A 25,776-nucleotide genomic window follows, 5' to 3' on the forward strand; every position below is an offset into this window, starting at 1 on the left:
ACAGCACAAGGCTAGGGCTATAAGAAAATTGTGTTCTTATTCATTGCTCTCTACTTGAGCACAATAAACCCTTATTTCACCTAAGAATGGTACACTGTAAAAAGTCCTGGGTTACACACAATTTCTTCATGTTGTCTCAACACAAATTGATTATTTAAACTAAGTTAACGTAAAACAGTTAAGTTGTGCCAAAAGACCCTTAAGAATTGTGTTGTTTCAACTAATTTTAAATAAGTAGTTTAAACAAACAGCAAAAGTAACTTTTTCAGTGTAATTAATGAACTTACACAATGGAATTGCCTTCAGCGTCTTACTATAATAGCATGAAGTGTAACATAAAACCTTGTTAAGCAGAATGTCCATGCTGCTATTTTACATTCATAAAATGAGGGAATATTGCTTTGCAAGCATTAAAAAGGACAAAAAAGCATTGCAATAATAGTAACAATTGTAGTAATAGTAGTAGTAGTAAAAAAATAATAATAATAAATATTACTCACATGACCAAGTCTTCTGCATTCATGCAGTTTGTTTCTTTTTATAATTCTTTGTTGTTATTGAGACAGAACTGTATTGGCGTTTCTTTAATATTTTGTTAATATTTGGGATTTTTGTTAGTTGTAATATTATAAATTTAAGAAATGATGTTTAAGATTACATTAATTGCAGTATTGGGTTGGAATAGTTTTAAAGGGGTAGTTTACTTAAAAATTAAAATGTATTCACTATTTTACTTCAGGTGGTTTAAACCTTTATAAGTTTCTTTCTTCTGTTAAACACAAAAGAAGATATTTGGAAAAAAGCTGGAAACCTGTAACTATTGACTTCTATAGTAGGAAAACCATATGCTATATAAGTCAAGGTCTTATGTTCTTTTGTGTTCAACAGAGGAAAGAAACTTGAAACAAGGTTGAGTAAATGATGACAGAATTAAAATTCTCTTTAAAATCCCTTTAAGGCTGGCATACACGGTCTAAAAAATCCATATAAACTTTCTCGCAACATGTGCATGGACATAAAATCTTCCGATCTTCGGAATTCCCATGTGTGCCTGCCTTTATACCTACCTGTGTACAGATTTTTACATTTCTTGTATCTATTTAATCATATACTATAACCATATAATCTAAAATATTAAACCGTCGTGCAATTATGTTCTCAGAGGAGGAGTGACATTATCTAACCGACCGGGTCTTTTTGAGTTGAGCATGCCTGATGATGACCAGCACACACTGAAGCTGTGTAAGGTGAAGAGCAGTGATGTTGGCCAGCTCACCTGCATTGCCAACAACAAGTACGGCAGCGACTCCTGTGTCCTCACCCTGGAGATGGCAGGCATGTTTCATATCTGCTGCATTCATTATGGCTGTTCATGCACTTACTGTATTCTGACTCTCATTGATTTTTCCCCACTAGTGGCACCAACTTTTGAGACAATTATGGAAGACCTGGATGTGAATGTAGGCGAGACTCCTCGATTTGCAGTGGTGGTTGAAGGAAAGCCCGTCCCAGACATCCTCTGGTACAAGGTGTGTGCTTTTATTGTGGGATTTTATTTGCCTTTATGTACAAACCCATTCAACTTTTAAAAAATGTCATAACTCGACTGTTGATATTTGAGATTTCTGGCTCACAATTGTAGCGTTTAAACAGCAGAAATAAATGGACAAAGGGTCAAAACACAATGCAGCAGTGCAATTAATTAAATGAAATGAGTTCCTTTGACTTATATTTTTAATGAAAGTTTATTAAACTTAATAGAAACAAGTTACATGAACTAAGGTTGATTGTATTAGACTGAAATTTAACTGAATGGGTTAGCCAAACAAGGCAGATTTCTAGTTTCCAGCATGCTTTGTGGCAGACTAGAAAATAAATGTAGAAAATTAAGTGTTGTCTGTTTTTTTAACGCGAGACATAATTCAGATCTGTTTAAATCTGTTGTGTTATGTTGAGATTTCTATAAAAATAAAATAATCAAACTGTACTAAATCAGATTAGAGCTTCAGTTTAGTCAACAAAACTTAAATGGTATAAGTAAATGACACTCAATATAAGTAAGGAATATTTTTAATATATTAGTAAGAAATAAATTAAGAGTTCAGATGCAAAAAGTGCCGTCTGAATTATTTAAATAAAAAAGGAGCATTTTTATCAGACTCCTATGTGTATGTTGTGTTATTTCATTTTATAGACATTTAAAACAGTGTATTCTTTGCCATAAACCTGAAATTACTAAACCTACACACAGGAGCCTGAAAAAATTCCTCATTTTTGAAGGACATTTCAAACGACTTTTAGAGATTTTTGCATCTGAACTCTTCAAATATGTAATACAATAATATAATTAAGGCAATTACTTTGCACAATTCAATTAGCCCTATTCAATTTAACCCTAAGTAAGCTTAACAAATTTATATTTACAGTGCAGAGAGTGCACATTTATTAATTTATAAATGATTAAAATAAAATGTATTACATTGTAAATATAAAAAAAATACAATGGATTATTCTTTTATTAATATGAACAGAGAAATACATTTTCTGAGAGCAACTGGGAGCACTTTAGCGCACCTTCTGCTGACCAATAATTCTGGCTGTTTCTCCATAAGCTATTCATGATGCTCATGTCAAAGTTGACACTTTTAGTTCTCTGGGCTAAACTCTTATATAAACCCTCCATTACCCATGTGCACCTGGATTAAAAAAAAACACTAAAATCTGCCTTTGATCCAAATCTTGAAGTCAAACCACGCCAGCCCCTTTTCCACCTGCTGATCTCTAAATTACACTGTCTGTCTGATATTTTCTTTAGCCATGTCGCCTCTCTAAGTGCATCTTCACATCCTGTAAATCAGGGGTCATCAATCCTGGTCCTGGAGGGCCGATGTCCCTGCAGGGTTTAGCTCCATCTTGCCTCAACACACCTGCCTGGATGTTTCAAGTATACCTTGTAAGACCTTGATTAGCTTGTTCAGGTGTGTTTGATTAGGGTTGGAGATAAAATCTGCAGGACACCGGCCCTCCAGGAACAAGTTTGGTGACCACTGCTGTATTATTTCATATATTTTATATAATATATGAAATATATGTTTTGAATTTCATATATTATATAATTTGTATACAATTTATTTTATACATTTAATAAACCAACTTGGTCATACATAAATCCACTGGAGCAAAGATTAAAGTGAAATAAACAGTGCTTTCTTGTTTTCTGGGGAGTCTAACAATATCTAGCTAATTGAATAGTCAAATGTAAAATAATACTGCATAGTCTTCATCAAAAAATAATTCAATAAAGTCACCCTTAGTAAAGTTACAAACTATGCAGTTTCTTTTGTATAAAGGCTTTAAACTCTCTTTAAATGCACACATGGTCACAGGCCTTAAAAACACATGCAGACAATAAATTTTTTTACTCTAAATTCTGAAGTTACTGTGTTTTTTGTTGTGTTCCTGGTCAAATATATTCTTAAGTCAACATTGCATGTCTTGTGATGTGACTACTACAAATGCGCACACTGCTATATCGATGTTAAATGACATATCGTGCAGCCTTACTTTTAATGATACCATTGGATATTCCATCTCCTGCCATCTTCCTATTCCATCTTCTAATTTCCTCAGTACTCAAACCTACGCAAATGCATTTGAAAGTGTGATGGCTGCTCAGTTAATCTTTTCCACATCTTTTTCTCTGACTTTCAGGGAGACACCCTTCTGTCCGAAAGCAGCCATTTCACATTTGTGTATGATGACAATGAATGTTCTCTAGTGGTGCTCAACACTCAAGCAGACGACTCAGGAGTGTACACTTGTACTGCGAAGAATCTGGCCGGTTCTGTGTCCTGCAAGGCTGAGCTGACCGTCCACACCAGTAAGCATTTAAAGGATATATTTTTAAGCACATGGTGGCCTCATGTCATAAACCAAGTGATAAATTCAACACTTTCAAAGGGACATAACATTGAAGTCAGAATTATTAAACTCCCTTTGAATTTGTTTTCCTTTTTTAAATATTTCTCAAATAACGATTAACAGAGCAAGAAAATTTTCACAGTATGTCTTATAATATTTTTCTTTTGGAGAAAGTCTTATTTGTTTTATTTCGGCTAGAATAAATGCAGTTTTTATTTTTTTAAAACCCTTTTACGGTCAAAATTATTAGCCCCTTTAAGCTATTTTTTTTTACAGTTTACAAAACAAACCATCATTATACAATTACTTGTCTAATCACCTTAACCTGCCTAGTTAAACTAATTAAACTAATAAAGCCTTTAAATGTCACAAAGAAATCAGTTATTAGAAATGCGTTATTAAAACTATTATGTTTAGAAATGTGTTGAAAAAATCTTCTCTCCATTAAACAGAAATTGGGGGAAAAAATAAACAGAGGGGCTAATACATCAGGGGGCTAATAATTCTGACTAATTCTATGTCTTTATATTTATGCAATATAAATATAATATTCATTCAGAATGGCATACAACAAATGTATTAGTTATAGTAAACTGAATCCATCATTAATGAAAAATAATGCCAAATGCTTAAAAGTGATAGGGAACGCTTGATTCTGTTACTAATTGTTGTTTAGCTTATTTTTAAGCTATTTAAACCAGTTACCAAGTTTACAATTTGATTTTATTTATTTAACAAGCATATCACAATTACACTGGACAAAACTATATGTATAAGTTTGAGTTTTATAGCTGACTTGCTCATTTTCAACATGTTTCCAAGAGAGGTTAAACAAAAAAAACCCCACAATGATTACAATAATTCCAATACATCAAAAACAATAACAATAAAAGTATGTTGTTTTTTTAAATACATATGCACAGTATTATACTTCTCTACATATAAAAGCTATTAGGCAAAGGCAACATGACAAATTAACAAACAAACAAACAATAAATTAATAATTTATTTATTTTCCACCCTTTTGTTCTTTAAGTTCAAGATTCTAACCTCAACCTAGATAGTTGCCTCTAGATGTCTGAAATAAAATGTTTTATGTATTTTCATCATATTATTAATTCATATTATAAAACATGAATGAGTTAATATAAGGAGAAAAAATTATTTTCTGTTTTTTCAGACTAAAAATTTCTCAATTATTTCATGGTAATTGAAGCTGAATATTTGATTCAGGAGGCTGTGACAGCCTAAAATAGATAAAGTGGAAGTATTTAAGTTGTATTTTCAAGACAAAATGTCAATAAACACTCTTACAAACATCATTTATAGACATAACTTACATCCAGTTGAAGTCAAAATGATTAGCCCTCTTGTGAAACGAGGTTTAACAGAGCAAGGAAATTTCAGTAGTATGTCTGATAATAATTTTTCTTCTGGAGAAAGTCCTATTTGCTTTATTTCGGCTAGAATAAAAGCAGTTTTTAATTTTTTAAAAAACATTTTAAGGTCAAAATTATTAGCCCTCTTAAGCTATTGTTTTTCTCGATAGTCTACAGAACAAACCATAGTTATACAATGACTTGCCTTATTGCTCTAACTTGCCTAGATAATCTGATTTAACCTAGTCAAGCCTTTCAATGTCACTTTGAGCTGAATACTGGTGTCTTGATCAATATATGGTAAAATATTGTGTACTGTCATCATGGCAAAGGTAAAAGAAATCTGTTATTAGAAATTAGTTAATTACTGTACCCGCAGTTAGAAAGGCTAAATACTGTATGTGCAGTCTGATCAAGCAAATCTTACCCATTTTTGAATTTCTCCACATAGCCAAACAGTACAAAGACGACCCGATGGAGGATGAGGCGTCCATCCTCAGAAAGATGCGGAGGCTCACTGATTACTATGATGTGCACAAGGAAATTGGGAGGTGAGTCATCCGCCCGGAGCCACATTTGGACACGCACCATTTATCTCTAATGATTTCCTCTGACGGCCTAGAAAACTCAAAGCAAACTCCATCAGCTCTCACTGATGACAGATCTCAGGTCTTCTGACTCATCACACACACACACACTTCTCAAGTTTAATAAAGCATCAGACGGAAAAAGGGTTGGGACATTATTGAAAACACACTTTTGGTCGGGAAGTATGCAATTTCATGGTGCGCAATCAAAGGATGATTCAGCCACCTCAGAAGAGGCCGCGACACCCTTGAAGTTTTTTTGGCACTAAAAATATTTCTGGAGACTTTTTATTACATTTGCACAAGTTCTGTATATTGAGTAACGACCCAGAACCCCTTAATATAAATATTAAAGAAATAAATCAACCAAACATGTTCTATGAGTTTCTGCTAATGAACACAAAAGAAAATATTCTGAAGAATTTTAACCAAAATACATAAACACATTCATTAAACATGTACACATAGACATACCCTAAATATTTTATAACTGCAGGTTAACTATGCTTATGTATAATACATTTTTCACTGTTAAAAGCTATTCATTACTAGTTAATAGAATAGAATATATTTTATTGTCACTGTACACGTATACAATGTACATTATATACAGTGCAACCGGAAAGTATTCATAGCACTTCACTTTTTTTATTTATTTTTTTTTGTTACAGCCTTATTCCAAAATGGATTAAATTAATATATTTCTATAACATTCTACACACAATACCCCATAATGACAATGTGAAAAAGTATTTTTTGAAATTGTTGCAAATTAATATGAATAAAAAAACTAAAAAATCACATGTACAGTAGTATTCACAGGACTCTTCCTAGAGTTGGCTGTCCATCTAAGCGGGATCAGGGAGAAGGGCCATAGTCAGGGAGGTGATCAATACCCATTGGTCACTCTGTCTGAGCTCCAGTGTTCTTCTGTGGAGAGATGAGAACCTTACAGAAGGAAGCCACTCCCCACCTGGAATTTGCCAAAAGGCATCTGAAGGACTCTCAGACCGTAAGAAACAAAATTCTCTGGTCTGATGAGACTAAAATTGAACTCTTTGGAGTGAATGCCAGGCGTTACGTTTGGAGAAAACCAGGCACCTCTTATCCCCAAGCTAACACCATCCCTACAGTGAAGCATGGTGGTGGCAGCATCATGCTGTGGGATATTGTTCAGCAGCAGGAACCCGAAGACTAGTCAGGATAGAGGGAAAGATGAATGCAGCAATGAATGAAAGTTCAGATGAAAACCTGCTTCAGTGTGCTCTTGACCTCAGACTGAGGCGACGGTTCATCTTCCAGCAGGACAATGACCCAAAGCACACTGCCAAAATATCAATGGTGTGGCTTCACAACAACTCAGTCAATGTCCTTGAGTGTCCCAGACAGATCCCAGATCTAAGTTCCATTCAACATCTCTGGACAGATCTGAAAATGGCTGTATACCATCGCATCCCATCCAACCTGATAAAGCTTGAGAGCTACTGCAAAGAGGAATGGGCAAAAATTTCCAAAGACAGGTGTGCCAAGCTTGTGGAATCATATTCAAAAAGACATCAACAAAGTATTGAGCAAAAACTGTGAATACTTCTGTACATGTGTTTATATATATATATATATATATATATATATATATATATATATATATATATATATATATATATATATATATATATATATATATATAAATTAGCAATAATTAAAAAAAATAATCAAATTGTCACTATGGGGTATTGTGTTAAGAATTTTGAATTTTGAATTTGTAAATTAATGAATTTAATCAATTTTGGAATAAGGCTGTAGCATAAAAAAGTGTGAAAAAATTAAAGCGCCATGAATACTTTCCAGATGCATTGTTCATGTGTGATTTACATGGTCTTAATCGCATTAAATTCAGATTGTTTATGTCCATGTAAACATACTCATGCAACTTTGAAATTATTCAACATAAGTCAGTCAAAGCCTCATTTTAAAGCAGTGTTATATGTTTGACACAATGGTACAGTGAGCGCTCTACTGGGCGGAGAGGAGCACAGTCATTGTGGCGCTGTATCTCTGCTCATGCTGTCGCTCTCTCCCTCTCTGTGCTTTAATTATAATCTTCATGGCCAACTGCCACTGTTCTATTAGGACCTAACCCTGCTGAAAACAGACACTACAGCACTAACACATATTAGCTGTTTTCTGAACTGTCTGCTCTAAAAGCATGCTAGACCGTTTACCCAAAATTTCTATTTGCTGTTATTTTATTCACCTTGGAACATGTAGGTGATTTTTTTCTGTTGAAAATTAGAAAAGATTTGAAGCTGAAACTGTGGTTATTGGTGATTCATAAAATCCAAGTCATTAGTTGTCGACATTTATATAAAGTTGAAAATATATGAAAGAAAAACAAAGTGAAGACCAAGGGCCCCTGATGATACATTTAGGTTTTATAGAGCAAAAAGCAAAAAAGAAACTGAACATTGTTTACAGCATTATTACCTGTAATACATTCTAACTAGCTCCAGAGGTGTAGTTGCATGTGTACATGTTTGCGAGGCAGTTTGTGAATGCTCGTTGGAACGATGGATTTGGGGTACGCCAAATCAACGAACTATGTTTGTAACGACGGAACTTGCAAATTGGATTTCGGAAATGCACCCCTGATTGTCAGTTAATTTGCAATTAACATCATATGTTATTATTGTCTGATATTTAATGTGAAACCTTCTTTTCTCAGAGGGGCTTTCTCATATGTGAAGCGGGTGATACAGAAGGCAGGAAAGCTGGAATACGCAGCCAAGTTTATTTCTGCTCGGGCTAAACGAAAGGCATCCGCTCTGAGAGAACTGAACATCCTCTCTCATCTGGACCATGAGAGGATCCTCTATTTTCATGATGCCTTTGAGAAGAAGAATGCTGTCATCATCATTACAGAGCTGTATCCTTGTTGAGCCCCCATAAATGCTAATTAATTTTTTTTTAATAATAATCTCAGTTATGTTCATTGTCAGAACTGCTGACGAATAGAGTCCTTCTGCATTGAGAACAGCTGTTTTTGTAATCTGGACACCACAGACTTTTAATGTGTTCACAGACTTTTAATGTGTTCACTCCTGACTTACTCATCTGCCTAAAATGCAGCCGCTTTATATGACTTTGGTCTATCTGTCCATTGACTGTCACATACTGTTTAGGTTATGGATCCATCAGAGTCTTTAGAGGAAGCAGAGAGAGGACTTCTTACATTAAAAATGCACTTCAATAGATGCCATAACATATAAAAATCTGTAATTTAAACAGTTTAGAACAAGCAAACAAACAAACACTAAGACGGTAATTTTTCAGTTCAACACTGAGCTGATTGTTATGTAAATGGTATGTAAAACAGATACATTTTCACTAGTGGGCTGTTTAAACTATCACACTTTCAAGCTCGCTCCATCACACTCTCTCTTTCACGCATTGTAGTGATAATGAGTTGATTTTCTCCATCACTGTGATTGTCTTTGACAACATGCAAAGATGCCATGAGGAGCTTCTCGATAGGCTTACAAAGAAATCAACCATCTTGGAGTCCGAGGTCAGTAAACCAGTTTAATCTTTCAAAAGCCTTGTTTACACCTGGAATTATGATGTGTCTTGTTTGATTTAGATTAGACAAGGTAAACATTTCTGTTTTGCATTTTATTGTGTTAATTTTGTCCACTTTGTTCTATTGGTAAAGGCCTACGTTTAAGCTGAACATTTAATAGGTTATACTTTGAAATAGGGTCACATATTTTAACATTGTATACACTTAAAAATGATCAACACAGACTTTGTGTCTTTTCGTGCTCACCAGCTGACTGCTTACCTCCGTATGAACAACTTTCTCACTGTTACCAGTTTGTCCAGGTGCTTGCCATGTATGTCAGCAGACTTGATACATCGAGAGTAGTTGACCACGAAGATGGGGTTTGAGTTCGCGAATTATGTAGCCAGAAGTATGTCTGGTTGCATTTTGTCTTTAAAACGAACACTACAGGGTGCAATGACCATGTTCCTTTTTACTGCCAGCTTAACTAGGTCTGGACGCCTTTCCCAATTTCCCAGTTTTTCCCAGTTTTCCAGTACTTTCCCAAGTTTTCCAGTAGCTCTCCATGTACATCGGCAGACGCCAAGAGGAGTTAACCATGATGACGGGGTTTGAGTTTGCGATTTATGTAGCAAGAAGTACGTATGGTTGCATTTTGTTTACAAAATGAACACTACAGGACGCAATGATGCCGTTCCTTTTTGTGCTTACCAGCTAACTGCTTACCTCCCTAAGGATGGCTTTTCCCGCTGTTACCAGTTTGTTCAGTATTTTTCTATGTATGTCGGTGCACTTGAGACGCCGAGAGGAGTTGATCATGGTGACTGGGTTCGAGTCTGGCAAAGAACGGTTCCAAAAAGCGGCTAAGACAAAAACAGAAGCTAAAAAATAAAATAAACAAGTAAATATCAGGGTGAGAATGTGGTAAAATCTGAAAACGTGGTAAAAATCAGGCGAGGGCTTTTCTTTTTCAGGATTGCTTTTTAAACTGTCGGTTGGGTTTAGGAAAGTAGGTGACTGGGTCAATCATGCTTTTTAAAATGCTATTGGTTGGGTTTAGGGAAGGAGGAGGGTAGATCAGTGGATCGGTCAGTCAGTCAGTCAACAGCAGGCTCTGATGGATGTACACAAGAACAGCAGGCATGAATGCCGCTCGCAAGAGAAATTTAAGATCTCAAAAAGCATACACAGCGGCCTCTGTTGGATTCGCGAAAAACAAAAACTGCAAAAAAACAAAACAAAAAAAAACATACTTCCCGGGGCATATTTGGTGCTCTCCAGAAATATATATAGGGGTAATATATATGCAATATAGTCCACAGTCAGAGCAGACCTCTCATCCGTGTCTGTAATCTTCAGCAGCAGCTCTGTTAAAGAGCAATTCCATCTTTCTGACGTTCTGACGCACGTTATTCTCATGAGCTCAAGAAGTTTGTTATTTCACATATAGATGCACGACAAATGCAAGAACAAAAACGTAAATCTGGTTTTCTTTTTGGCTTTGTGACTGTTCATCAAGACGACGACAAGGTTCGTTTGAGCCCGGGTCAACCATGGCTCGTTATTATATGTATATATAATTCTGCTGTAATCTCTTGGTGTGTATTTCAAACATGGCGGGTTTTTGTTTTCATTTTGGCTTAGGGTTAGGGTAAGAGAATGATGTATCTCTGTAAACTAAAAGCGTTCAGCTGCATCAAGCTCTGCCTTTTGGTACCGTTTCTCCTGTTTGGGACCCTTTCGAAAGGGTGCCAAAAAAAGTGGTATGGTACCGTATAAATAAATAAAACCATTAATCAGGCATTCAGGGATCAGACATTTTCAATACATCTTCAAGAAGTACCTTTGGATGTGGTCAAAAGTGAACAAGGTCAATTATGCAATAAAACACATCTTAATACCAGATATAAACAGGTGCAAATAGACCAGAAAAGTTTCATATGTTCAAACAGACTACTCTATAACAGGCTGTCATGTTAGATTTTTCTTGGGCTATTTCTCTAGCTATGAAAAGGATAAAGAACAAACTCTTGTATTTCACAGATGAAAAGCTTTAGATTTACTAAGGGAATTTCTGTAGAGACGGGTTTAGCAAAAGTGGCGTGTGTGCCTAAACTGTCTGAATTGTTTACCTCAGATCCGATCCAGCGTGAGGCAGCTGTTGGAGGGTATTAACTATCTCCATCAGCTTGACATACTTCATCTAGACATCAAGGTAAATGTTACGCAATTTACTGTCATTTCAAGTAAACAATAATCATGGTATTGAACTGACGTGTTGACTAGACTTCTCTATTTTTCCCTCAGCCTGATAATATCCTCATGGCAGACCACAGTAGCGATCAGATCCGCATATGTGATTTTGGAAATGCTGTAAAGTTCATGCCTGATGAGGCACAGTACTGCAAATATGGCACTCCAGAATTTGTCGCCCCAGAGATTGTTAACCAGACACCCGTCTCCAAGGCAACGGACATCTGGTAATGCACCTGGTCCCTCTATCAGAAAACAGTTTTCGAACAAATCTGCATGCAGCCTCTTATGTGTCATGAATACATTAATGTCCTTCACACAATTCAACTGTTTCTTTGTTCTTACAGGCCCATTGGTGTTCTGACATACTTATGGTAGGGAAGTGTCCATATTATATTATATTATATTATATTATATTATATTATATTATATTATATTATATTATATTATATTATATTATATTATATTATATATTTGTTCTGTTACTTTATTTAAAATAAAATGTATAAAACAGTTCTATTTGTATTCAGTATTACAGGAGTTTCTCTAATAACCACCCAGAACACCATAGCAACACCATAGAAACCATCGAGCGGTCACTCAGAATATCCTACCAACACCTTAGCAGCCACTCAGAACACCATAGCAACACCTTAGCAACCACTCAGAACACCATAGCAACATTTTAACAACCCATCAGAACACCTTAGCAACCACGTAGAGCCCCTAGCAACCACCTAGCAATGCCTTAGCAACCACTCAGAACACCTTAACAACCGCCTAGCAACCACTCAGAACACAATAGCAACTGCCTATTAACACCTTAGCAACCGCCTAGCAATCACTCAGAACACCTAAACAACTGTCTAGCAGTCACTCAGAACACCCTAGCAACACCTTAGCAACCACTCAGGACACCCTAGCAACCACCTAGCAAACCCTTGGCAACCATATTAAACACCCTAGCAACACCTTAGCAACAACCTATAATGCCTAAACAACTGCCTAGAAACCATTTAGAACACCTTAGCAACCACAAAGCAACATCTTAGCAATAACCACATAAAACACCCCAGCAACGCTTTAGCAACCACTCAGAACACCTTAACAACACCCTAGCAACACCTTAGCAACCACCTAGAGCATCATAGCAACCATCTAGCAATGCCTGAGCAACCATTCAGAAAAACCTAGCAACCACCTAGCAATGCCTTAGTAACTACTCAGAACACCATAACAACCACCCAGCAACACCTTAGCAATGACCTAGAATGCCTTAGTAACCGCCTAGCAGCCACTCAGAACACCTTAGCAACCACTAAGCAACATCTTAGCAACCATATAAAACACCCTAGCAACACCTTAGCAACACTTAGAACACCCTAGAAACCACATAGCAACCACTCAGAACACCTTAGCAAAACCTTAACAATGACCTGGAACACCCTAGCAACCACCTAGCAATGCCTTAGCAACCCCTCAGAACACCTTAGCTACCGCTTAGCAACCAGTCAAACACCCTAGCAATGCCTTAGCAACCGCCTAGCAAGAAATATTCCAATCCATGCTAGAAACATGCTAGCTTACATGTACTTATCTATCTGTGTCAACTGTTTCAAATGTCTTTGAAACTTTGAAACTACTTTAAACTTTCAGACTAGAGTTTTTCAATCCACTATAAAAATTGTTTACGAACTTATTATATTATATTATATTATATTATATTATATTATATTATATTATATTATATTATATTATATTATATTATATTATATTATGTTATGTTATGTTATATTATATTATATTATATTATATTATATTATATTATCATTTATTCTGCCACTTGATTTAATTTAAGATGTACAAAACTGATCTCTTTTCAGTCTTACTGGAGTTTCTCCTTTTGCTGGGGAAAACGACCGCAGCTCTGTTCTCAACATCAGGAATTATAATGTGGCTTTTGAAGAAAGCATGTTTACAGACCTCTGCCATGAAGCCAAGGGATTCGTCATCAAGCTGCTGGTGGCTGATAGATTGTAAGTGGAATCAACGGTTCTTATCTGCTTCACCACGCTCCTGTCGATAATTTATTGTCAAGAAAATGATTTTCACTGCTAAAAGCACTTTGTGTTAACTGGTAATTTGTTTAATGTTATCTGCAGGAGGCCTGATGCTAATGAATGTCTTCGCCACCCCTGGTTCAAGGTAAAGGCATAGTGAAGGAGTAAAGAGGAATGTGCCCTTGTAGGAACACTTCACTTTTTTTGGAAAGAGGCTCATTTTACAAGTCATCTAGCATTAAACTGTTGTATCTATTAAAATCTTGCTGTTCATTTATGCTGTAAACAATTTTAAACCATGAAATTACACCCTATAGCTTAATTGTTTCGCCTTTTATTGTTTTAGACCCTCAACAAGGGTAAAAGCATCAGTACAGAGTCCCTTAAAAAGTTTTTGTCCAGAAGAAAATGGCAGGTAAGATAATATTTGACTTTTTTAGTGTCTAGAACATTACAAATACTTTGTGTTATTTAATTGTAACAATGTTAACATATCTCTCTTAGCGATCGCTTATCAGCTACAAATCTAAAATGGTGATGAGGTCTGTACCTGAGCTACTGGATGACTCCTCCAGCCATATTTCCATTGCTGTTCCGCGACATCTGAAAAAAGGCTCACCACCACTTTCATCATCTTCAGATTCAGATGAAGACATCGATGAGTTGCCTTTTATTCCCATGCCACTCAACGTGGAATTCTCAGGATCTAGAATGTCACTGACCGAAATTGTAGGTGATGATGACATGACAGGTAAATTGAATGGAAATGCTGAGAGGCCTGCTTCACTCCATCCGAAGTCCGAGCCAATGGAAGTGGAGATGTCAGAGAGAGAAGGTGGAGATCCATCTGCTAGGGGTAGAGCCAAGAAGAGGACTACAACAGAAGATGAAAAAGGGTCGTCTGATGAGGAACCATCACAACTGGCCAAAAGAGCAGAACTGGCAAAGAGACCAATGCGCAGAGGTTCAAGCATGGAGTCAGATGAGCCAGAGGGAGGACGTCGCAGAGGAGAGTTACGCAGAGGGAGTTCGGCTGACAGTGCCTTACAGCTCCATATCAAACCAGAGGAGGGCACAGAAGAAAGTCCTACTGATGGAAGTAGAATTCTACAAAAGTCTGTATCTATGGAGCTTCCAAGGAGAAGCCCAAGTCCAGGTGCTGCAAAGCTTAGCCAGGAAGACTATGCTCTGAAACTGGAACTGATGAGGCAGCGACTACTCAGGGGTGGCTCTGCTGACAACAAGATGAGTGGATTACGAGGCCCATTGCTGGAGACACTAGGTATGGGAGATGAGAAGCGGTTTGTGCGGGGATCTCGTCTAGGTAACCCTCCACTTGTTAGAGCGGCATCTAGTGAGTCACCTAGAGATGACATCCCAAAGACAAAGATTCTCCGCAAGAGTGCTTCCTTTAGCCAGGGGGATTCAGAGCCCATGCCCCTGCACAGAAGAATCGGAGCACCTCTAGAGATTCCTCTAGCACAAATAGAGGAGAGACGCCTACAGGAAGCAATATCCATGTCTGCTCTCACAGAGCCTGTCAAAGATTCTCGCCCAATCACTCCAAAACTTCAAATGCCTGAAGAAGAAAGACATGAAAAGAAGAAAACTGAAGAAAAAGAATCTGTCTACAAGGACAATAAACCTGAAGAGGTTATTGCTGTGTCAAAGACTGAGGAAGAAGGAAGACGTGTTGATCAGAAATCTTGGGATTCTGATGCACAGAAAAAGGACCAGAGCAAGTCAGAGGAAACCAGGGAAGAGTCTGAAAAAGTGGCTGAAATTGAAAAAAAGACCTCTATAGTGGACGAAACAATTGAGGAAGAGGAAACAAGAAAAGATGAGGAGCCAGAGAAAGAAACTGAGCCTCCTACTCCAAAGATTGAGGTTAAGGAATATGAGGGTGATGTAAAGGTATTACCAAAGTCTCCAGAGTTTATCATTTCCACAAACTCAATCATGGTGACCCCAACAGCTGCCCCAGCATCCAGTCCCCAGAGTGTATCAACCTATGTTACCCCATCTCCCCCTGCACGCACAGTGCTCCCAGATGGTAGGATGTCCGCATATGCCAGTATTATGCAGACTATCATGGTACCATCTGTCCCAGCAAATACCCAATCTGACACTGTTCCTATTCCTACACCAACTTCCACTCCACCATCAGTTCCAGTCTATGCACCCATTTCCAGACACATCTCAGAACCAACCCTTTCATCAACTTCTTCATCCAAATCAGATCTTCACCAAACAACTGAGCATCCTGCAGTCTTTTCTCGGGTTGCCTCCACTGAACACCCTCCCAAAGAGCCAAGTCCTCCTAAGACACCCACTCGCGCCTCCCCTAAGCGAGAGCCATCTCCTGGAAGCAACATCCAGGACCTTGCATCCGAGGAGGTTTTTGAAGCTCGCTTCAAGAAACGTGAGTCTTCTCTAACTCGTAGTCTCAAACGTTTCTCATTTCAGAAGACTGAAGACAAGCCCTCCACTGTTTCTCCTGAAACTGCTGAAGAAATGTATCGCCCTGGACCAACTGGTGCTCCTTTAGAGTTTGTGCCAAGGAGGTTGGAGGAGAAGTCCAAATCAGTACAAGATCTTCGAGAGGCAGAGAAGGACCCTGGGTTCATGAGGCGACTCTCCATGCGCTTGAAAAGGACCCCATCAGTGGAAAAGCAGGAGGAGAAGCTCAAAGAGGAGGAGGCTTCAGCACCCAGGCGTCGTCTTTCTTGGGCACTGGGACGGAGGGGATCCCAAGAGAAGAAGGAGATTGAGATGATGAGGTTGGATGGGGGTCCTGAGCCTCCCCCAGAGCCTGAGTCTAAAGCACCTTCTGAGTCACCTATTCTTGCCATGCGCAAGAAGATTGGCAGCACCATGGCAAGCTTATCTACAAGAATTAGGAGCCATTCTGAGGACAGGAAAGATGACAGTGAAGGCAAGATGGAGACCAAGAGGACTCCTATATTCAACAAACTAAGGCGTTCCACTTCTGAGGGGGGCAGTCTGAAGAGAATGGGTATCCCACAAAACCAACTGGCTGCTCAGTCAGGGCAAGGGACCTCATCAGAATCTCTTGATTCTATGTCAAGCATCCAGTCAGAATCAGCTATTAAAAGTATGCAATTTTTCATTCATTGCTTTATTTTGTTGTCAGTTCTTCTAATTTTAAAGGGCATTAAATGTCTTTTCCAGATGCAGAACTTGACCGCAGATCACGGTGGGACCGATGGGGCTTGACTCGAGGGAAAAAGGACAAGACAGTTTCCCAACCAGACATCCCAGCTTCCATTGCTAGAGAGAATGGTTCTCTACGGTCTCGCCAATATACACGTCTAACATCTGGTACTGCACATTTTACTTGTATATTTCACTGTAACTTTGCAGAAATAGAGAAATCTGTTTGAATACTTGCTGCTTTGTCATAAACCTAAAATAATCATTGAGTCAATTATGAATATGTACTTGCTTTGGCACAGCAGTGAAAGATACATGATGCTTGTCTCACGGTTTTTTTAATCATTCAATCAAAAAATAGACTTCCCTCCGGTGTTCCATATCAAACTGAGGGACCATGTACTCTTGGAGGGAGATCCTGTCACTCTCAGCTGCCTCCCTGCTGGCAGTCCTCACCCACACATCTCATGGATGAAAGGTCTGATTGAATTTTTAATATTAGCTTCTGTTGTACTAAAGATAATATAATCTGGCCTAAATTGAAAGCAATGTCCATAGAGACTGATCTAATAAAATTGCAAGTGTGCCGTCTCTTTTATATAGATTTGTTTCACTATATTGGCTTTGTGTTATTTTATTTATATTAATTAATTTTCAGTAAATTACAATAGACTATCTAAGGCAATAATTGAGTAGTTTGAAAGTTTTATATAATGCATAATATACTTTTAGCTTGACATCATGCCAAAATAAACTGACACAGTTTCCAGGATTTGGCTGTGATAAACCATTTTAAAATCAAAATACTGATACAATTTAAATGAAAAAAAAAAACACTTAGCAAAAACTTAGTTCTGATATATTTACCATAGTAAATGTACAAAACATCTTAATGGATCATGATCTTTATAATATTAATTTTGAGAATTTTGACACCTACAATGTTTTTGACTATGTCCAAAAATATATATGTGCAACTTAAGGTCCAAGGTTACATATTATAGATAAACAGATTTGTGGATATGATATCATGTAAGTTTAAATGATCTTTTAATTCATTCATTTAAGAATTAAAGTTATTCTTTAATAATGCCCGCTTTGATACATTAATTGTTGTGCTGAAATAACCAAAGCTATTTATTTTTATATTATTAATACAAAAGTCTCTTTTCACCTCAAAGTTAATATCAGTAATGCCACCAAAGTCTAAAATGTAAACAAGCAGCAGAACAAGCAGCTTGTAGAGATTTATATTTCGTAAAAGCCACAGTTAAAGTCACAAATATTAGCTGAGCTGAATTATTAGCCTCCCTGTTTATTTGTTTCCCTAATTTCTGTTTAATGAAGAGAAGATTTTTTTTCAACCCACTTCTAAACTTAATGTGTTTAATAACTCATTTCTAATAACTGATTTATATTATATTTGCCATAATGGCAGTAAATAATATTTTACTAGATATTTTCAAGACACTTTTATACAGCTTAATGTGACAATTAAAGGCTTAACTAGATTAATTAGGTTAACTAGGCAGATTAGGGTAATTAGGCAAGTTATTGTATAACGATAGTTTGTTCTGTAGACTATCAAAAAAAAAAAAAGATAGTTTAAAGGGGCTAATCATTTTGACCTTAAGTTAAAAAAAGAAGAACTGCTTTTATTCTAGCCGAAATAAAACAAATTAGACATACTGTGAAAATGTCCTTGCTCTGCTAAACATAATTTGCAACATATTTAATAAAGGAAAAAAAATTCAAAGGGGGCAAATAATTTTGACCTCAACTGTACTTTACACAACTAACATTCTCAATTGAAATGTTGTGTATTCTCAGACAAGAAGCCACTTGAGATTGACCCCAGGATGAATATGATATCTTGCCCCGATGGGAGACAACTGCTGATGATTATGAAGACCACCAAGAAGGATGCAGGCCTCTATGAATGTGTGGCTGCAAACCCACTGGCCACAGTCACCAGCTCATGCGTTGTGTCCCTCGCTCGTAAGTCCAACACAAGAAAAAGACCAAGCCAAAGCAAATTAGTCCAGCTGATCTAACTAAATAGCTAACTGGTAACTTTATATTCTGCTGGGGAAAGCTTTAGTGTATAACTTGTAGCAAATCTAGAGGGCTGATCATTTCTGTCGTAGTCTTTTATGCATTGCATATACTGTAGAAGTCCGATATAAGGAGATACATGCAAATTGATAAATAAGTTTATATTTGGATTTCACATGTACAAAATCATAAAGCATATTTCATATATTTCAATATATTGCAAAAATGGCAGTTTACATATATATGTTTTCAACCATTGGAATTACAAATGCGTAATAAATATTTAAATATACAGTGCTCAGCATAAGTGAGGACACCCCATTTTGAAAATGGGAGTATTTTTGTCCATTTCTCAGTGCATTTGAACAAAACAGATTTACTATAAGGTTGTGTCATCGTCATCAAAGCAGACAACCTGCTTTATTCCGGATGTCTTTCAGGGATGTAATTGTTGACCTACTTTGGCTGCTGTGTATATAACATAACGATATTGTGTCATTTAATACAGCTGCAGGACGCACATTAGTTATTATTCTCTGCAAATCATCTGTCCCTATGTCTTCTTTAATTCAGTGCTACAGCCTAGCACCTCAAATTTAATAACTGAAAGTGTCATAAGTTTAGATGATATTACAGATTTATAAAAATATATTTTATAAATAAATAAAACTATAAAAAAAGGGACTAAGCAAAGGGAAAGTAAAATTTTTAAGGTTTATTATTATTATTATTATTATTATTATTATTATTATTATTAATTAATTAAGTATATTAGGCTACTACTGGTTGAAATTGTTGACTGACTACTAGTTATCACACTGGAATAAAGAGTCGACTATAAATTACAGGGAAAGTTATATTCAGTGGACACAAGATATAAATAATAATACTAATAATAACAACAACAATAATAACAACAATAATAATAATAATAATAAGATTTTAATAATATAATAATAATAATAAGAGTTAGTGTTGACATCTAGCAGCGGTGTGTAGATCTGACCCAACATTGAGGTACAAAGTATAAACCTATCAAAAAAATAATGCTGGATTACCACACCTGCTATCTAACTCGCTTTGCAAAAACGATATAACAGTCACTTGTGGTATACTGTGTTGCAGTGTGCGTGTCTTTAAAAAAGCACACATACTGTGTGTTCCATTTGTATACCAAGTTCTTCAGTAAACCCAAATCACAACTAAATATCTTGAGTGCCTCTTTTAATTAAGAAACCATCTCACTCAGTACTGACCGACTGCCTATTGTTTCACACCCAAAATGAATACATCCACGAACCCCTCCATTTTAGTCACTGTTAAACTGCTTAACATTTACACTGACAAAACAAAAATAACATTTCAATTGTGTGGCCAATAACAAATATTAATTTAAAGAATATTATTTATTATTTTTTAGAGTGATTGTTTCAAAAAACACACCACATATATACACACTACCAGTCAAAAGTTTTTCATCATCAAAAGATTTTATTTCATCAAAATACAGAACCAATTGTAAAATTGTGAAATGTTATTGCACTATAAAATAACTGTTCAAAAGTAGTTTATCATTTAATTTAATCATTTATTTCAATTTAAATGATGAATTTTCAGCTTCATTACTCTAGTCTTAAGAGTCACATGAATGACTAGAGGAAACATTTCATTTGAACTACATACAATAAGAAAAGAAGTTATTTAAAGTTTGAATAAATATTTAACAATTTATCTTTATTTTACATTTAATAAATAGTGCCTTGATGAACAGACTAATTTTCTTAAAAGAACAACTGACTGTAATGTGTATGTATATATAATTTTTTATCTTTTTTTTTTTAAGGGGGGCAGGGTATCATCTTCCTCCTTTTTTTGTCCTCAGCTGATCACTATTAATTGTAATTATCATGGTTTACAAAACATGAATGTAAAAAACCTTTTTGAAATTTTGAAATATATGTTGCAAATATGATGTATTTTATTAATATGAAATTCAAATATGAACTTGTATGTCATATATGTAATTTGCATATTATTCTATATATCAAGATTGTATATTAGATCGCTATACATGCATCACTTTTTTCAAAGCCAACATGTCATTGGACATCTCCACAGTGAAATTGCCTTAGATCTGTCATTGAAAATAAATACAATCCAGTCGGGAAACCAATCTCAATGTGAAAACCCCTTAAGGTGGGAATAAGAATAGAAGTGCCACAATCCAACGTTCTAGAAATTCTCAGAAAAAGTGAAGGCTGGGACAGAATTGAAAGTGGGAGACTGAAAAAACAGTTCAATTTTTTTAAAGAGTTAGCACACTGCTCACAGCTAGATCTAGGAAGGTGCACTTTTAGCCTTGAGAAAGGGAATGCCATTGGCTTTCTAACATTGTAAGCAAGCTAATGCACCGCTTATCATTGCACAAAGCCATTTTCTCCAGAACAGAAGGCCATACATTATTCACTCCTTTTTGTGCTTCACAGCTGATTAATATGGAAAGGTGACTTGCTCACAGAGGTGCAGATAGCATGTACTGTAGTTGACTCACCTGAATCTATGGAGGCTTTTTACATTACAATGTCTTAAATGTGCCTATTATAATAACATCCCATTATAGACAGGGTTCCCACAGTCAAAAATAAAATAAAATAAAATAACTATTGAGAGATTGCAGACAATAGTGCGAGTTTTTTGAAGCAATTTTTATTTACTAGTTCAACATTTCAGATTTGTTTTAAGACAAGAATTGTTCAGTATATTAAGTAAGCTTTGATAAAAGTTTTTGATCCATTTCAAATGTTGTTTATTCATTCATTTATTCATTCATTCATTCATTTTCCTTTATCTTAGTCTCTTTATTCATTAGTGGTCGCCACAGAGGAATGAACTGCCAACTTATCTAGCATATGTTTTACGCAGAGAATGCCCTTCCAGCTGCAAGCCAGCACTGGGAAACACTCATACATTCTCGCATTCACACTCGTACAAGACGGCCAATTTAGTTTATTCAATTCAACTATAGCGCATGGCACCCGGAGGAAACCCACATGAAGATGGGGAGAGCATGCAAATTCCACACAGAAATGTCCACTGGCCCTGCCAGGACTTGAACCAGCGACCTTCTTGCTGTGAGATGACAGTGCTAACCACTGAGCCACATTGTTTCTAACATATTTTATCAGCTACAATAATTTGTACAATACAATAATTCTTACACTTGCTATTCACATGTTTGGGGTTTGTATTAATATTTTCATGCTATTGAAAAATGTCTTTTACGCCCACCAAGGCTGCACTTTTTGGACAACAATAGTAAACTTACAAAATAACATTTTTTTTTTTTTAATTTTCAATGATTCAAGGTGTCTTTTAATAAGGGCTGAACAATACTGTTTGGGCATTGATATCGCAATGTGTGCAACTGCAATAGTCATATCACAAGATTAGACTATTTATGAAAGATTAACAGATAAAGATATTATTAAATATTAATATTTTTTCATCAGTAAATAGCAATAGCCTAGTGTTTAGCGCGCTGACATATGGTGCATTAGCACTTCAGGGCATCCTGAGTTCGAATGCCGGCTTGAGGACATTTCCCGACTCTCCCACTTTGTTTCCTGTCTAAAATACCTTCCTATCCTCTCAATAAAGGCAAAAAGGCTAAAAATAAATAAATAAATAAATAAATATTAATATTTTTTCATTATTTATACAATGATGACCATGTTGTTTTATATTTGATTATTCAATTTCTGTACTTGAATACCCAAAAAGCACTGTTTATTTATTTACTTTTCATTGTAATTTATTAAAATGTATGCAGATGCACTTCATATAAAATGATCTTAAGTAATGAAATCTTTTTAAATAGAGATATTCAGATTAAATGGTGAAATTAGATTCATATGGCAATATATATTGTGGCAAAACAAAATATCGCAATGTCCAGTTTTTCCAACATCAAACAGCCCTACTTCTATGCCCATAAAGAAATTTGATATATAGTAATATATGCAAACTACATATATGACATACAAGTCCATGCTTGGATTTCACTGATGCACTTAATATAAAAGATCTAAATTAATGAAATCTTTCTAAATAGAGATATTCAAATCATATGGTGGAATTATATTCATATCGGATTTTTAGATTCATAAATATATAATACAGATTTCACATATTTAAAATGTATGTAATTAATGCAAAATATATTTTAAAATATTAGGAGAAAAAAGGCCGCTTACCATATATATTTTAACCATTGGAATTACAAATATATAAAAATATAGTGCCCAGCCGAAATTAATGCTCCTCTTACAGATCTCTCTTTTAAATGAATAATTTCTGTAGGTATAATGACATATTTTTGCATATACATTAGATTAGTCAGTACTACAGTACTTACTGTACCTAATCTCAAATAACTTAAGATCATAACCTAAAATGGTCACTCTTTATTTTGATGGTCCGTTTGTTGAATTTAAGTTACATTGCAACCACATGCCAACTAATTCTCATTAGATTATAAGTAGACTGTTAGGTTGGGTTAGGGTTAGTGTAAGTTGACATGTACCTGCAAAGTTTCTTGTAGTTGAATGTCTGTTTAGCAGCAGTATCAACAGATATTAAGCAGACAGTCTACTAATACTCAAATGGATTGTACACCCCAATACTAAAAAAAAGATTCACTGACCAGTCCTTGAAACAATTTATATGGGCTAAATGTAAACAAACAAATGAAGTTGAACATTACTAAATTTATTTTGCTTGTTTAAATTCAGCCCACGTCAATTGTTTGCAACCACTTTTAAAAAATGAGTAAATCTAATTAATCTTTATTTTCAGTGAATGAATATGTTGGGGGAAAGAATAATAAACCATGAAAAATACCATAAAAAGGTGTTAGATGACTGCACACTTATTTTACTACCTTTTGTAACTTTTGATCAATTTTATTTGTGCTTGTTGAATAAAAGATGATCAAACAAAACACATGAAGCAAACAATGATTTTCTACATATTATTCCGTAGGTCTGCCTAATAGTCCTGGGACACCCGAGGTTCCTCAGAAGTATAAAAACACTGCTCTAGTGGTATGGAGACCCTCAGACACTACGGCACCCTGCACCTACTCTCTGGAGAGGAAGACAGAGGGTCAGTCATCATTCATTCAGTGTGTTGAAAACATGATGTAGCTGCAGTTCCCAATATCATTTTAAATACAAACATCATAAATGTTTCTTAATGCTAATATTGTTTTGCTCCTCGCTTAAAATTCACCCTCCACCTTTCTTAAATCTCTCAAAGTTCTATAACAGTGGCCGATGTTGAGGAAAATCATGAATCTCTTCCTTCTGTTCTACTGCCCTCTTTTGGAAAGGATGGGCATTACAACCACTTTTTATTTTTTTTGCAATTAAAAATGTTTTTTTTTTTTTCCTAGGTGAGAATAACTGGCTGATAGTCGCCACAGGTGTTGCTGACTGTTACTATAACGTGTTGGATCTTCCGGCCGGCGCTTCATACAGGTTCAGAGTGGCCTGCGTCAATAAGGCTGGTCAGGGACCTTACAGCAGCTTGTCTGAAGTAGTGGTCCTGGACTCAACAGGTGCGCTGAATTTTTTTAAAACTCTTTCATGCTGTCAGCAGCCAATCCTTTTAATTGTTTTATATATTTTGAGTCACTTTTGATTTTACTTTTACAGACAAAAGCATGTCAAAATCTTCCAAATATGGGTGAAACCTACTAAAATGACTAAGAATTTTAAGCTAAATACTATAGAGGTTTATTTGATGCATGGCTTTGTTTTTAGAAATAAAGTGTTTTTTTTTCTCCTGCTATTGGAATGGCAATATCACAAACACCATTTACTTCAAAAAATCAGAGAACAAAGTATTACATTCTTAAAGTCATATCATTAAATGCAACAAACATCTGGACATCCTTAAATCTAGACATTTTAGAAACTTAGCAGAATTCTCAAAATTACAGTTCTTGCTTTTAATAAACTTTAACGTTTGCCTCAATAAACTATTTGTTTTTTAAAGAAAACTAGAGTTGCTTCTCAAGTAAATAAGTTCATTTGAGAATCTTTAGGTGTTCATCCTGAAAATCAAGAGTAAAATAATGTGATTAAAATGTACAGTAAAGGTGATTTACAAATTCAGCTTTAAATAAAAAAAAAAAAATCCATTACTCCGTAATTCCATAATATAATATGTTTTTGCTCATTTTTTAAATGAATGCAGTTTTAGTAAGCATAATACACTTATTTTTAAAACCAAAAATATTACCCCCTCCAACCTTTAAAGTAGTTCACCCAAACAATTATGCCATAATTTATTTTACTTCAAATTTAACATTCTTCAAAAGCTGATATTTTGAAGAGTTTTGGAAACCTGTAGCCACTGACATCCATCGTAGGAAATACAAATGCTGTAGAAGTATTTTGTGTTGAACAAAACAAAAAACTTAAGCAGGTTTGGAATAAATTGGAGGATTTATAAATGATGGCAGAATTAATATCTTTGGGTGAACTATCCTTTTAACAGTATAGCATTCTGTCTAATATTGAAGTCTATTTTAGGTTCTGCGTATAGTTAAGTATTTATAGTATATGTATAGTTAGTAGTTAGATTACTGCTCCAGTATGTTAGTTACAATATGTATAGGTTTCAAATAGCTCTTACGTTCAGTCTTGTTTTCATGTTTATGATTGTTTATTTATGTACCCCCGTGGTCGACTGCATGTCCACACATGTAGCAGAATGACAATAAA

The 25,776-nt window shown here is 35.6% G+C and overlaps 1 protein-coding gene across 10 annotated transcripts in view; it reads left to right on the top strand.

The window, feature by feature from the left end:
* The window catches only part of spegb (striated muscle enriched protein kinase b), a 164,345-nt gene that overhangs the window by 126,038 nt on the left and 12,531 nt on the right, over nt 1–25,776 (top strand). For all 10 annotated transcript variants that reach the window (XM_073913014.1, XM_009304895.4, XM_021479006.3 and 7 more), the window contains 18 exons: nt 1,163–1,335; nt 1,417–1,529; nt 3,712–3,880; nt 5,752–5,851; nt 8,610–8,810; nt 9,395–9,452; nt 11,584–11,661; nt 11,754–11,926; nt 12,047–12,073; nt 13,583–13,735; nt 13,862–13,904; nt 14,106–14,174; nt 14,264–16,874; nt 16,952–17,101; nt 17,295–17,411; nt 18,764–18,931; nt 24,029–24,151; nt 24,441–24,605. In XM_073913014.1, the coding sequence (XP_073769115.1) occupies nt 1,163–1,335; nt 1,417–1,529; nt 3,712–3,880; nt 5,752–5,851; nt 8,610–8,810; nt 9,395–9,452; nt 11,584–11,661; nt 11,754–11,926; nt 12,047–12,073; nt 13,583–13,735; nt 13,862–13,904; nt 14,106–14,174; nt 14,264–16,874; nt 16,952–17,101; nt 17,295–17,411; nt 18,764–18,931; nt 24,029–24,151; nt 24,441–24,605 (4,691 nt within the window). The remainder of the gene's footprint in view (nt 1–1,162; nt 1,336–1,416; nt 1,530–3,711; nt 3,881–5,751; nt 5,852–8,609; nt 8,811–9,394; nt 9,453–11,583; nt 11,662–11,753; nt 11,927–12,046; nt 12,074–13,582; nt 13,736–13,861; nt 13,905–14,105; nt 14,175–14,263; nt 16,875–16,951; nt 17,102–17,294; nt 17,412–18,763; nt 18,932–24,028; nt 24,152–24,440; nt 24,606–25,776) is intronic.

Source organism: Danio rerio, chromosome 9 (genome assembly GCF_049306965.1).
Source record: "Danio rerio strain Tuebingen ecotype United States chromosome 9, GRCz12tu, whole genome shotgun sequence".
Taxonomy (NCBI): domain Eukaryota; kingdom Metazoa; phylum Chordata; class Actinopteri; order Cypriniformes; family Danionidae; genus Danio; species Danio rerio.